At 41.8% G+C, this 14,742-nt stretch overlaps 1 protein-coding gene across 29 annotated transcripts in view; it reads left to right on the forward strand.

Moving 5' to 3' along the window:
- Positions 1-14,742, forward strand: part of UBAP2L (ubiquitin associated protein 2 like) — a 39,766-nt gene that overhangs the window by 4,385 nt on the left and 20,639 nt on the right. For 10 of the 29 annotated variants that reach the window (XM_086693202.1, XM_086693211.1, XM_086693215.1 and 7 more), the window contains exons 3-11: positions 511-588; positions 1,147-1,257; positions 5,684-5,885; positions 6,253-6,348; positions 6,756-6,801; positions 7,203-7,315; positions 9,092-9,166; positions 11,539-11,591; positions 13,168-13,253. In XM_086693202.1, the coding sequence (XP_086549328.1) occupies positions 511-588; positions 1,147-1,257; positions 5,684-5,885; positions 6,253-6,348; positions 6,756-6,801; positions 7,203-7,315; positions 9,092-9,166; positions 11,539-11,591; positions 13,168-13,253 (860 nt within the window). The remainder of the gene's footprint in view (positions 1-510; positions 589-1,146; positions 1,258-5,683; positions 5,886-6,252; positions 6,349-6,755; positions 6,802-7,202; positions 7,316-9,091; positions 9,167-11,538; positions 11,592-13,167; positions 13,254-14,742) is intronic. The other 19 variants (XM_086693220.1, XM_086693225.1, XM_086693221.1 and 16 more) reach the window with 3 other exon arrangements.

Here is a 14,742-nt window from a genome sequence, read left to right on the forward strand (position 1 = left end):
CTTTTTGTTTTTTGATGCTGTATTATGAGACTTGGAGAGAAGGGGTCCTATACTTTGCATCTCTAAGGTAGCGTTTTCCTCAGACTAAATCTTAGGTTATCATCAGGCCAGATATAAGAGGGTGGCATTGGTCCTTGCAGAAACAGGAACGGGGTTTATACATGACTTTGCAAATATATTAATGTCAATTATTTATATTTAAGGCACGGATGTTTAAAAGAGGTGCTGTGATCCCACAATGGGAGCTTCTTTAACTGTGAACATTGGTGAAAAAGCTCCCTGCTTTTTTAGGGATTGTAGAGTGGAATGGTAACAGGTTCATTGTTTATTTTTTTGTCATTTTGCAGAAGTAAGCATCTTAACTGGTGTTAGCACTTTATTGGTCATTTGTAACAAGGAGAAGGAAATTGGGCTGAGAGGTGGGGTGGATTATTGACTACATAGGTCCCTCTTATTTCTCTAAACTGTCGTCTCTTGATCATGCTTTCTTGAACTCATCTCCATTCTTAGGCCACTGCGGAACAGATTCGACTTGCACAGATGATTTCAGACCATAACGATGCTGACTTTGAGGAAAAGGTGAAACAAGTGAGTGTATTGCTAATTGCTGGCAGTGATGGAAAAAGACATCAGGATTAAAGCATAGTTTAACATCATAGATGTCTGTTAGGGTACTTTTTCCTGCAGATATTAAAAGAATTATGACCTGAAACATAATAGGTTAAGCCAATAAATAAATGCTCTCGTTGTCTGATTTACCGTACTTCTTTAGACAGCTACCATGTTCGGAAAGGTTTTGTCTTAATTTTCACTTCTTGTTTATTGGATGATTTTGTTGATGCCATTTTTATAGCAACTTTGAGCAGTTGTGGCATCTAGGAAATGTAGAAATTTATGGTATGCTGAAACCTGTGTGCTTCTGGGTTTGATCTCTACAAGCTACTTTATTGTGTAAATACTTTTGACATCATCTGTAATCACAGGCGTTAATGTTTTGCTTATTGAGCTAGAATACCAAAATTCTGCATATTTTGCTTTTTTAAGTCTGGGGTTCTTTCGGATTCAGCTGGTGTCTTCTCTCTTCACCTGGCTTCCTTTTATGAAGAGTGCAAGTTCGTTCATGTTGCTGATTTTTTTCTCTTTCAGTTGATTGATATCACAGGCAAGAACCAGGATGAATGTGTCATTGCTTTACATGACTGCAATGGAGATGTCAACAGAGCCATCAATGTCCTACTGGAAGGAAACCCAGATACGGTAGAGTGTTAATAGAGCGTTCTGGAAAGTGGGTCCCTGGCTGAGAAGCTCAGAATATTCTAAAAATAGCAAGTGGAGTAACTCAACTTAAAGGAGAGTACCTTATTCTCCAAATGGAGCAGAGAACAGTCGAGGAGGTTGTTTTCTGCAGGTGGCAAGTACCTAAAATCTATGTACAATAAATAGAAAACAGATAAAATCCATCTCTTTAAAGATTTTTTTTATTATTAGGTTTGTTTATTTTGAGAGAGCGCAAGTGGGGGAAAGGCAGAGAGGGAGACAGAATCTGAAGCAGGCTCCGAGCTATCAGTGCAGAGCCCGACGTGGGGCCTGAACCCACGAGTGTGAGATCATGACCTGAGCTGAAGTCGGACGCTCAGCCGAGTGAGCCCCCCAGGCGCCCCAAAATCCATCTCTTTTAATTAGCCCGGAGTAAATTATTCATTCCAGGCTAGTGACTGTTTTCAAGACTGGGTTAGTCTGAATTAGAAATGGTATATAGCCTTTGTTACTAATATATATATAGCCTTCGTTACTAATCAGAGAACATTCTGCTCACCTGTTTTATTGCTGTTGAACAGAGTCACAAACTGGTAGATTCTGAATTCGAGACATTCTCATCAATATCACCTTTACATCTTACAGTACGTTTTCATCGCTTGAACTTATTTCTGTTGAGGTGGCAGAAAAAGAGTTAACGGCCTGTTGACTACCCTGGAGATGATGGGGCTCCTGTTGTCTTGGAGGAGCGCTTACCCTAGAATTTCACTTATTTCACCTCTTCTCTTTTCTACTTAATGAGATCCCTGTAATTTTGTGCTTATCATTGTCCCAAATTGTCAAGTCCTTTAAGAACAGGGATTCTGCCTTACTAACCTTTGGGGTGTTCCTGTGGTGCTTAATAGAGAATTGTTTTGTTTCAATGAGCAGTGTATCATTTTGAACTAATTTTCAGTTCCTTGGTCTTACATTGGGGATCTTTGGTTGGGATAGATACCCAGACTTTATCCTTAGAGAGGTCAGGTTACTAGTTTTAGAGTATCACGTTAACTAAATGTTGGGGGGTTGTCACTTTCCTTGAGACAATAGGAAATAATAACGGAAAACCTTGGGAGCAGGAAAGGGGCAGGAAGAGAGGGAAAATCCCAAGCAGACTCTGTGCTGTCAGTACAGATCCCACAAATCACAAGATCATGACCTGAGCCGAAATCAAGAGTCAGATGCTTAACTGACTGAGCCACCCAGGTGCCCCATTGGAAAACTTTTTGTAACCACTGAATTTAAATTTGTGGATTTTTCTCTTCAAAAATGTGGTATTAGGGTACCTGGCTGGCTTAGTCAGTAGAGCAGGCAACTCTTGATCTCGGAGCGTAGACTTTACTTTAAAAAAAAAAAAAAGTGTGGTCCTAGATTTTACATCATTGACCTTATCTGAAGATGACTGCCTGGATAATCAGATAATAGACTCTTTGGCTTATTTTGAGTTTACTTTAGAATAATTGTGCATGATTTTGGGATAGGGGGTGGATGTAGGAGTACTTACGCCTTTTAAGAGTTTAGATTTTTTTTATTTTTGAAGTTTATTTTTGAGGGGAGAAAGAGAAAGTGCATGCATGGGCAGGGGAGGGCAGAGAGAGAATCCTAAGCAGGCTCTTTGCTGTCAGTGCAAAGCCTGATGTGGGGCTCCATCTCACAAATTGTGAGATCATGACCTGAACCTGAATCACAAGTCTGACGGGGCACCTGGGTGGCTCAGTTGGTTAAGCATCCAACTTTGGCCCAAGTCACAATCTCACGGTTCAAGAGTTCAAGCCTTGCATTGGGCTCTGTGCTGACAGCTCAGCTCAGAGCCTGGAGCCTACTTCGAATTGTGTCCGTCTCTCTCTCTGTCCCTCCCCTGCTGTCTCTCTCTCTCTCTCTCTTTCTTTTTTTTCAAAACTAAACATTTTAAAAATATTTAAAGGGTCTGATGCTTAACCAACTGAGCTGGATTTTTTAAAATTAATTAATTTGCAAAAGTCACGTTTTGTTTCACCTTTCACCGTCTTCTGCCTAGTGCTACAAATCTAACCTTCTATGGTGTCAAAAAGGAAAATAAACTGGAGAACATAGGCTTATGCCACAAATAAGTTGCTAATGAAACGAGTTGGGAGTAATATTTGCTGCCAGGGGGTGTTGGATGTATTTGGGTAGATGAGATCGTATCAGAAAATGGCACCACCCTTGGGAAGATCATAGTAATTCCTTTTCCTTCTAGAACCCAGGTAGTTCCAGCAGCTGTGCATACCATAGAGAACGGAAAAGGGGACAGGTTTCTGAAACTTGACAGGTTTTGAGATAGACCAGCTGAAAAGTCTATAAGCTATTTTTTTTTTTTTTTAACGTTTATTTACTTTTTTGAGAGAGAGACAGAGTGCGAGTGGAGGAGGGGCAGAGAGAGAGGGAGACACAGAATCCGAAGCAGCTTCCAGGCTCCAGGCTGTCAGCACAGAGCCTGATGCAGGGCTTGAACCCACGAACCATGAGATCATGACCTGAGCTGAGGTCAGATGCTCAACCAGCTGAGCCACCCAGTTGCCCCTATAAGCTAACTATTTTGAATGTAGTTTCCAGGGTTCCTGCTGCAGATTTAATTATAATAGTGGCACTGTTACTTAAGAATTGATGCTACTGTGAGCATAAAAAGACTCAGGAGCTATAATGTGGAATGAGCTTGGACTGGAAGAGTAGGCAACAAGGAGCTACCGGGTCCTGGGTGGATAATTTTTTCAAAAACTATTAGTAAACTATTGTAGGCTCTTTAGAACGTGTGGGTATGATTTTGGTATTATTTTAAATGTAGTTTTTAACTTAAGTTTTTTAAGTTGTAGTAAAAATGTTTAAAATGTATAATTGTAACCATTTTTAAGTATATAATTTAGTGCCATTAGGTACACTGACCATGTTATGCAGTCATTACCTTTATGCATCTCTAGGACTTTGTCGTTTCCTAAACAAAAACTGTATCCATTACACAGTAACTCCCCCTTTCCCCATCTTCCCAGCTCCTAGTAACCTTTTCTATTCTCTGTCTCTATGAATTTGCGTATTCTAGGTACCTCATGTAAGTGGAATCATGTAATATTTGTCTCTTTGCGTCTTCTTACTTAGCATAGCGTTTTCAGAGTTTGTCCATATTGTGGCATGTGTCAGAAGTTCACTCCTTTTTAATGCTGAAAAATATTTCATTATATGTGTATACCACATTTTGTTTATTCATCCATTTATGGACACTTGGAATTGGCTGGAAGTAAGTTGTAGACATCACAAATCCTCTGCAGCATGCTTCCCTTAAAGAAGGATATTTTTCTGTATGACCATGTTATCAATCCTGGAAAAATTAATAGCCGTTTTGTATTCTACTTGGTCCATATTCTTGGAATCAGTTGACTGATATCAGTTAGCTGTTGCGGAGCACTGGGTCATTGTTGTTTGAGTAAGATGGTAACTAGGATAGTAAAGATATGGTAGTCTCGGTGTTTGGGAATTTTTGTACATATTTTCTGCAAAAATAATTGTGAATCAAGGTGTGTGTGTTTATAAAATTCATTTTTTGAGGAATGAGGTTTTTTTGCAGGACTTTTTAGCTTATTTTCCTTACCACGAATTTTCCCTTCTGCAGTCTGGAATGAATTATAGATTATTCTGCTTTGGGGAAAGTTTAATTGGGTTATATCACTTTAGGGAGTATAGGGAGAATACAGATGTAAAACCTGGAACAGAAGGCTCCCTGTAGTCCACTGTGTCCGGGCCAGGGCTATGCCTTCCTGGCTGTTACTTCGTCTTTAAAGCAAAGGCAATTGGTGTGTGTGTCAGGGAGTGGGGCTGGGGGATGGTGGTGAGGACTAGGTGTAGTTCTTATTCTTCTAAATGCTGGGTTGTTTGATTAGAGAATGTGCCCAAGAGTCAAATGCTATTGATTCATTCTGAATTCAAAGTTAACCTTTAGAAACTTTTAGTTTCCTTTTCTCCTTTGACATGAATAAGACTGTGTATGAAAAAGTTAGGAGTCACTGAATCTGAAGGAAATTAATTTTTTCAGCCCAGGAAACACACTTGAAAGATGGGGACCAATAACTAGGCCTTTGACTGATACGCCACGTGACTGCACCGGATCCAGATCTTGGCAATCCTTTTGGAAGCAATCCCTGCAGTCCATTAGCTATAAGCGCCTCCCCTATAAGAAGGACTTCAATTTTTCAGTGATAGGTATAGAATTTGTTTTGAGGTTCTGTCTGTACCCTCCATTTAAGCAGACATAAGTTAGTGGAAGTATCTTAGATTTGGATGATGAGAGGAGAATGGTTAACAAGTTTCCCAGCTTTTATCTGTGGTTTCCCGATAGCAATCCATATTGATTAGATGTGAATGCTCTGCCCTTCTTTAGCATTCGTGGGAGATGGTCGGGAAGAAGAAGGGAGTCTCAGGACAGAAGGATGGTGGCCAAACGGAATCCAACGAGGAAGGCAAAGAAAATCGAGACCGTGACAGAGACTATAGTCGGCGACGTGGTGGGCCACCAAGACGGGGGAGAGGTGCCAGCCGTGGACGAGAGTGTATGCATGGGGCTTTAACAAAACCAGCTGTGGGTCAGTAATGTCTGGATTTCAGGGATGTCAGGGCCCTGGTAGGCTGGACCTAGTAACCATTATATCATCCTTCTGATTTTTTTCTTGCCACCATTTATTCTGAGACCTTGGTATCTCTTACATGTAGCGTTTTCTAGCTACAGCTACCAGTTTGGCATGAAATTACCTTGCAGTCATTTATAAAGTTGTCTGACTTCTAGCTCTCTGTTGTGGTTCATCACCTTTCCCCTGGTAACCATCATGTCCCATCCTTCCATCTCATTATCTCCTCTTGGTTTTGTCTCCCCACCACCATCTGTATGTGCCACTTATATATTTACATAAATTCCATTGACTCTGTTTTGGCTATCTGTGTTTTTAATTTTAGTTCGGGGTCAGGAAAACGGATTAGATGGCACTAAGAGTGGAGGACCTTCTGGAAGAGGCACTGAACGAGGCAGAAGAGGACGTGGCAGAGGCAGAGGTGATCAGTTTCTTAGGGGGTTGGATATTGGGGGCAGGGTATTCTTATTAGTTCTGTAGGGGTCGTCTTTATTTGAAAACAAATTCACATGACATCTCATTACCTAAATTGTTGAGAAATCATGCAAATTCTAGAGGTTGCTGAGTGAGCAGTGGGAAAGAAGGTAGGTGTCATTTATGTTAATGTATTTGCTTAAGGACCCAGAAGCTTGGTCAGCAAAGGAACAATCTGTCAATAGTAGTGATTGCCTACTGTGTTATATTAACTATACTACAGGGTGAAAGAAAGAACATCTAATAATATCAACCACTTACTATTCCAGAGTTGCCTCAATTGGCAAGGTACTTTTTATATCAACTTTTAAAATATTTCTCCCTTCCTCTCTTTGTGTCTTTTTTTCCTTTAAGGTGGCTCTGGTAGACGGGGAGGAAGGTTTTCTGCTCAAGGAATGGGGTAAGTTTCATTGATTTGATGTCACAGTCTTTAAATTTTTTCCCCCTAATCATTACCATAATATCCTAGAGCGGCTAGTGTCCTGATACCCTGAGGATAATGTGCAGCCTTAACCAAAATGTGATCAGAAAGATTTCTAGACCACTTAATCAGATGAGTGTGTAGATGTAGTGCTGGAGATAAGCATTTACTACTTGGATCACCTCTAGCTCATAACTTCATTTGAATGCATGTATCTGCTGTTTTCCAAAATTCAGTGTGGATTTTATTATGATTATAGATGTCCTAACCCAAAATAGGTAGTAGACATAAATTGAGATTATTCCATGGGATTGTTCATTTTTGCTGGTGCTGCTTGGAGGTCACAGACTCTTTTAAGCTATTTTTCCCCACACCCTCAGAACCTTTAACCCAGCTGATTATGCAGAACCGGCCAATACCGATGACAACTATGGCAATAATAGCGGGAATACGTGGAACAACACTGGCCACTTCGAACCAGATGATGGGACGAGTGAGTGACTGCTTATTGTTTCTGGTCTTTAAAAACCTAAGGAAATAACTATTTTGAGGTTATGGTCATATTAGAAAGTGGAGGAATAGTTTTTGGTGCAGAGATAAGGGAGGAAGGGATGGCGATCGAAATACTGTGTGTTCTCCTTGCTGACTGTGTGCCTGTGGGCACTTTACACGTGCTGGTTCTCTTGGTCTTCATCAGTCACCTGTGAAATTGACACTGTTCGTCATCTCCACATGCCAAACCTTACACTCAAAGGGTGGTCATGAAATTTGCTAGTATTTGAACCCTAAGAGCCCATGCTCTTTCTGTTACACCGTGTGGCTGCCATTAGCTCCAGGTGCATTTCCTAGTGTTTCTGTTAGGGTTTCTAGTTTTGCCTTTTGAAAAAGTATTCTTAATTAATTAGTTAATTATGTCACCACTTGTAGAGATGAACAAGGCCCAGAATCAAAGCCCACTGTCAGTTTGTTTTCTGGCACTGAGATAATACCTTTTTTACCTTCATTTTTGGAAAAATCTCAGTATCTGGGCAAGAAGGAAGCTGCAGCTTTCTAGCTGTTTATTGAATAGTTTTCTGGGTGTGGAAGAATATTATGGGATTTGAATAAGGTTGCTTTTTTGGTTAGCTGACTTTTGGTGTTTGTGTCTGAGTAGGCTATATATATTTAAGGGTATGTTAGGCTTGTGGGACAGACAACCCCCAATGTGTTTGGGAGTGAAAGATACTTTTACCCCTTTAAGTAAGAACAGTCCCTGGGCTGCGGAGTATTGTATTCTTACAAGATCCCCTGCTTCTTTGTGGCTGAGCCAGCACAGGAAGAACTTGAGACTTTTTTCCCTTATAAAGGGGGGAATGAGTTAATAGTAGAGTGTGAATTCAGCTTTTTAACCCCTTATCTATTTATTTGCTTTGCCCCTTTTCAAAGATCATTGATGTTTCTCTCTCTCTTTAGGAGGGTCTCTGGCACAAACAGTTCATCTATTGCCCACAAGACGTTATACCTCAGGTCCTGAATGTTATGTGCTTTTAATTTACCAGCTATTTTACAAATCCGTTTTAAATACAGTTATCCCATTGATGGAGGCTGAAGTTGAGTTATTGACAAGATGGAAATCTGTTTTAATTCCCGGACCATTTGGCTATGAACTGTCTTTTTGTTATTTTAGGAGGTATAACGCCACTCTTGATGGCTTGTAGAGGCAGTGTGGTAGCAGTCTGAATACCAGAAGTGACTGCTTTTGAGCACTAGTTTTTGGGTATTTGGCTTTTTTCTCATTGGCAGAAAAGATAATAGACATTAAGGGATTTGCTTTCAGTTGTGGATAGAAAATCAGGCATGGAGTCCCAGTCCTAGATTGCAAGCCTTAGCTGTTTTCAGCAAGGATCTGGTTTGGAAAGCAAGGAAGGATGAGGTGTGTGTTTATTTATACTGAGGAGAGAATAGCAGATTTGGGAGGTTAGAATCCGAAATTGGATTTGTGGCTGAATGAAAAGCTGTCTGATGCTGATCTCGTCTTGTGCGTGTGAACGTGTTGGGTGTAGCTTCATGCGTTCCTGCTGTTGTTAATTTCACAATACGAAGTGACATTCATGCATGATCTCTTTTTGTGTTTTCATGATAGCAAACTTCAAATTCCCTTTTTTATTTAAAAAGAAATTGAAACCTACCCTTAAAATATCCACAGGTACAGTGGGAATTGTTTTGGGGCAAATGTTCTCATTCAGAAGCAAAATTTCACTGCTTGTGTTTTTTTTCTTTTTTGTTTCAGGACTTGATTTCAGTGGGGTTGAGGGGTCAAATTATCCCCGAAAATTTGAGACTGCTCCTGGTATGATACATCCAGGTGCCTAACTGCCCCGGATATTTTTATAGATTTTTATGAATTGGAATATCTGTGGATATGTCATTTTTCTGTTTCCCTGCTTTTTTTTTTTCTTTTTCTGCCTTTTTTTCTCATATTCTGTGCCTGTTTTTTCTTAAAAATTTTTGATCATTTAATGACTATTTAACATTTACATTGACTGCTTTCTGCTGACAGAATGGAAACCCTTACCTATCGCTCAGAGCCTTAGCACTCCTACTGTTCTTTCGTGCCTTTTCAGTACAGCCTTCTTGGCCATGACTGTGCATCTTGTCTTGGATCAAGTAGGCATCTGCATTCTTCCTTTGCGTCTTAGACTAGTCACGAGAGTGCAGGAGAACATTGCTGTCTTGACAGAGAGCCCGTCAATAGGAGATAACTTCTCAGGTCACTTCCAACTCCAGGATTACGTATATGTGTTAACCCAGATCTTGGGTTCCATTTATCCAAGGCAGGTTGGATGTCAATGGAGAGGAAGAGTAGTGTCACCAAAGAGGGAGAGAAGAATATGGTTTGTAATTTGTCTGAACTGAAATTGGACTTTAGTGTGATTTGGAGAACGTTGCCATTATTAAGTGGTTCGGAATTTCCCTTGTGCGGTTATAAGTGGTCCTGGAAGAAGCATTATAATGACTGTCTTTTTCTTTATGAAATAGGGTTCTAAAGATTTTATTTTTAAGAAATCTCCACACCCATTGTAGGGCTTTGAACTCAATCCTGAGATGAAGAATCTCATGTTGTACTGACTGAGCCTACCAGGGGCCCCTAGAAGAATTTCATATGGGAATATAGGTATTAGAATATTTCTCTTCGGTGACAGTGAATATCTGAATGCCAGATTTTCATTCTTTTTTCTTTTTCTTAAAATTTTTTAATGTTTATTTCTGAGAGAGGGAGAGTGTGCATGAGCAAGTGGGGGAGGGGCAGAAAGAGGGAGACAGAACCTGAAACAGGCTCCAGGCTCCGAGCCATCAGCACAGAGCCTGATGAGGGGCTCAAACTTGTGAACTGCGAGATCATGACCTGAGCCGAAATTGGACTCCCAACCCACTGAGCCACCCAGGAGCCCCAGACTGTAATTCTTAAAAGAAGTTTTCTCGGGGCGCCTGGGTGGCGCAGTCGGTTAAGCGTCTGACTTCAGCCAGGTCACGATCTCGCGGTCTGGGAGTTCGAGCCCCGCGTCAGGCTCTGGGCTGATGGCTCAGAGCCTGGAGCCTGTTTCTGATTCTGTGTCTCCCTCTCTCTCTGCCCCTCCCCCGTTCATGCTCTGTCTCTCTCTGTCCCAAAAATAAATAAACGTTGAAAAAAAAATTTAAAATAAAAAAAGTTTTCTCCATTTGGAGAGAAGGCTTGAAGAATTGATCAACATGTACTGTTGTTTTAGAGAAGAAAATAAGGAGTGTTCTTGTCCTGTGCATTAGTCAGGTGTTACTTCTTACTGTGGTCCTTCAGTTGAAGGGAAGAATCCTGCTTCTCGTAGAACAGTTTCCTTTTCTGAGGATATACGTACACATGAAGCAAAACAAGGGGAGTGTGGAAGGTGGTTTTACTGCTGATGGAACTTTCCTATAGAAACCATCCTGACTTTGTTATGACCAACACGGAGCGAGTATACGACTGCGTTGTCTGCGCTGTGCCCTTGGCAGGTTAGAGGTCACGTTCTGTAGGATTAGGACTAGGATAATAACAGACATGTTTGCTTTTTCAGTTTTGTCCAATGTCTTCTGAAAAGGCGTGGAAAAGAACAGACTCATGAGGGTTTCTTACGGTTTGACCAGTGAGATCGATACACTTGACTTCTGCTGAGTATGCATTTTTACATTGAGTTCTGATAGCAGTAGTTGTCAGTGCCCGCAGTTTGGAAGCCTGTCTTCCGCTGCCCTTCCACTGCCACATGGCAGCCATTCGTGTTCCCCCCGTCACCGCCACTCTCTCTCTGCCCATCGTGCTGTCTCCTACCAGGTGAGAAGGCGTAGTGTACATTCTGGTGTAAATTGGCTGCTGCTGTCACTTGAGTTGACCACTAAGGCAGAGGGCTTGAGGGGTCTTAAGAGGTTGCCTGGAGCATTGGACCTGTTGCCCCTCGCTCCCCCACTCCTCACTATCTCTGCTGTTAAAGCTGTGTAACAAAGCCTGGAAGTAGGTGTGAAGTCATAATCCTATGAAAAACCCTGGTCTTCTGACGTATCCCTTTCTAAATAGTCTTTTCCTCCCCCCTGGAACCTAGGAATCTCTTCTGATTACTAAAATCTGGTTACTCTTTCGGCTGCCGGAACTATTTTAATACATTAGTGTTTTTGCACATGCTGTGTACTGGCACTTAAGTTACTTCACTGTTTTTCCTTTATTGCCAGGTGCGTGGAGGACCGCGGCAGAGGAGTGGGGGACTGAAGACTGGAATGAAGACGTAGGTATTCCCGGGTCACTCCTCACTAGTGCTTTCTATCCCTTAGTGGTGTTTAGGGATAGAAAATGGGTATATTTCTACCCCTTCAAAATTCACCCTTAAGATTCTGACCCAAAACTTTTACATCCAAAATAGTGTTCTGAGCCAGAACATTTCACATATGTTATATGAAGGAGACTGGGCATGAACAGAACTCTATGGAACCAGACTATGGAAAGGGCAAGTGCACCTGTGTAAGTCCAATGTCTGATTGTCGGATTTATCCCAGCAAGAGATGGTGGTTGGGTAGAGCACCAGAAATGGAGTTAGGCAGGTAGTGCCTTGAGTAACAGCTGCTGGTGGCCCATGACTTCTCTTGAGCCAGTTCGGCTATTTAGTTCCTATTCGGGCACTGGTGTTTGGTCCTGTGATTGGCTTAGAGGTGGGTGCGAAGTGAGAGAGTACCGCATCCTCGAATTCACAATCTGGTTGGTTCTGAAGCCCAGCTTCATAGTTGAGATGAAAGTATAGATCTTCCAGCGTGACTCAACGTGGACAGCTCAGTCATGGGTGTCACAGAGGTGGCACATAAGCCAGCACTCTGAGCTCACTGGAGTAGCACTTGAGTAAAAGAATTCTGCTCGTTCTTGGTCACAGTCAGGATTTTGTTGTGAATTGTAGTTTTCAGTGATCATGGATTAAATCCTGTTTTAACATTTTTTCAGTCTGCTTTCTATACTTATATATATTTAGGCAAGGCAGCTTTTATGGTGACATGGTGACCACACTTTGGGTTTGCCAGACCTGAGTGTTTAAAATTTCAGATGCATCAGCATTAGAGGATGATTTCTTTTCTGTTGTAACTGAGCAGCTAGACTGCCTCATGAATACTTTCTAGGATTTGGTTTGGTCTGTTTAAGCAACTTTCAGAGAATGATATATTTGGGGAAGTGGATTCCCTGTTTTTGGAGAAGAGATTTTAGTCAAAAAGTGAAAACAAAACCAAAGCAAGTTTTGAATGGTGGAATGAGTTATTCCCTACAATTGTTTACCTAATTTTAGGGTCTTAGAATGCAAAGGGTAGGTGTAATAAAGTCACTATTAAGGCAAAAATTGCATATAGTTGAAATCATCCCTACAGAGACCCTAATTCACCAGCACTTGGGTCCTTACTGCTCAAAAGCCAGGAATGAATTTCTTTCATTTTGTCTTTGTCTTGGCTGTAACCTTTCTTTCTTTGAGAGGAGCAGTGGAAGATAAAGTTTGGTTTGGGTAAGGGTGTGAGTTGGGAACTCTAATGGGAAAGTATAAAAGGGTTTTCTCTCTTTTTTGTAGCATGTGTATTCAGCTTTCTGTAAGTTCAGTGTGCATATCATGTGACTCCCATTGTATTTCATAGGGTTTCTTGATTTTACACTTTTGATAAAGTCATATCTAGAAGGGTAGTGGAGGTCAGTCCATGTAGGTTCCTCCGGCTAGGTGGTTTTCTCTTCTGAGCGTTTTCCCTTTTCCTTGGTGTTAAGTTCCCCTTACCTGAGCCAGGTTTCTGACTGTAGTCCACTTAACACCAGAAGTGACTAATCCTTCTGTTTTCCAGCTTTCTGAGACCAAGATCTTCACTGCCTCTAATGTGTCTTCAGTGCCTCTGCCTGCGGAGAATGTGACAATCACTGCTGGTCAGAGGCAAGTGTGTGGTAAAGTTCAGTGTCCTTTCCCAAATGGGCCTGGTGAGAAGGGGCTGTAAGGAAGAGCAGCAGTGGGCCTTCTCGAGCTCCCATGGTGCTGGCAGTAACGGGAAGCAAGCATGTGAGGCTGATCGGGTTATAAGAGTTGGTCTACTGAACGGGAGTCCATTTTTTACAATTTTAAAGATGATTCTTTCCAAAATAGCCCCTTTAATTACATAGGTCAACCTGAATTAAAACTTAGCACGATTGAGCTTGTCTGGTAGTAAGGTAAAGTTAAACATGGGAATGTTTTCATTTATTTCAGTTTGCAGAACTGTTCAGTAGCTGCTTCTCTTGCTTTATAATAATGATCTTTGTCTGCCAAGCCTACTGAGTAAAACGGTCATTTTTCCCCTAGGATCTGGCTAATGAATTTTTTAGAACTTGAACCTTAGTTATTGGGGTTAGTAGAGGGAGGTGCACTTACTAGGAATATTTTTATTCCCAGAAAGCCTCTTGGATTATTTCTAGACCTGGGTATGATAGCTGATAACTCAGAAGCCCGAAACGTGCTAGGAATAGGACATTAGGGGCATCAGAGGCGATGTGTGTTGTTTTTCTGACACCAGTATCTCATTTTACTGACATCAGTCCTTCAATTCTCTGAACACCAACAAGGTATTTAGTAATTCAGTTCAGTTCTGCCACTTGCCAGAGTTAGCACAGACCCCGATTGATGCCTCCATCCCAGAAGACTGCCCTTGCTTCCGAGGTGTGAGGTCCACTGCAGATGAGTGCCCAGGCTGCCCACACCCTTCTGCCTGGCTGACTGCAGATTTGGGGATTCTCACAGCCTACCCCACCCCTCACCCCCTGCTTAAGTTCAGAAATCTGCTAGAATGACTCGGAACCCAGGGAAGAGTTACTTGCCATAACTGGTTTGTTATAACCAGTACTCAGGTACAGTGGCCAGTTGGAAGAGATGCACACACAGGGCAGGGGGTGGGGTGCCTTCCCAGTACATTCATCAACATTCAGTGCATCCATTAACCCAGAAGCTCACTGAATCTCCCTGTTCTAGAGTTTTAATCAAAGTTTCATTACTTAGATAGGCCTGATTGACTAAGCCATTGGCTGTCGAAGGCAGTCTCCAAGCTCGTTCTGATTCTAGAAGTGGGTAAAGAGAGAGTGCTGGGGCTGAAAGTTCTAACCCTCTAATCCCATTGCTGGTATTCCTGGTGGCAGCCCACTTCCTGCAGCTCTGGGGGGGTGGGGCTCCCACCCTGAGTAACCTCGTTAGCGTGGACTTTGGTTGAAAGAGGCTCATTACGAATAACAAGAGACACTTAGGAAATTTTAAGGGTTTTAGGAGCTCTGTGCTGAGAACTAGAGGCAAAGCGGAACTATATGTGTGCTCCTTAGACCACAGGTGACTTGGGAAGTTCTATGGAAGTTGGGGGGTCAATTCCAAAGATACTTGAAGGTGCCGGCGCTCTGGCAAGTTT

Source organism: Puma concolor, chromosome E4, assembly GCF_028749965.1.
Source record: "Puma concolor isolate L17-30 chromosome E4, mPumCon1.1.hap2, whole genome shotgun sequence".
NCBI lineage: Eukaryota > Metazoa > Chordata > Mammalia > Carnivora > Felidae > Puma > Puma concolor.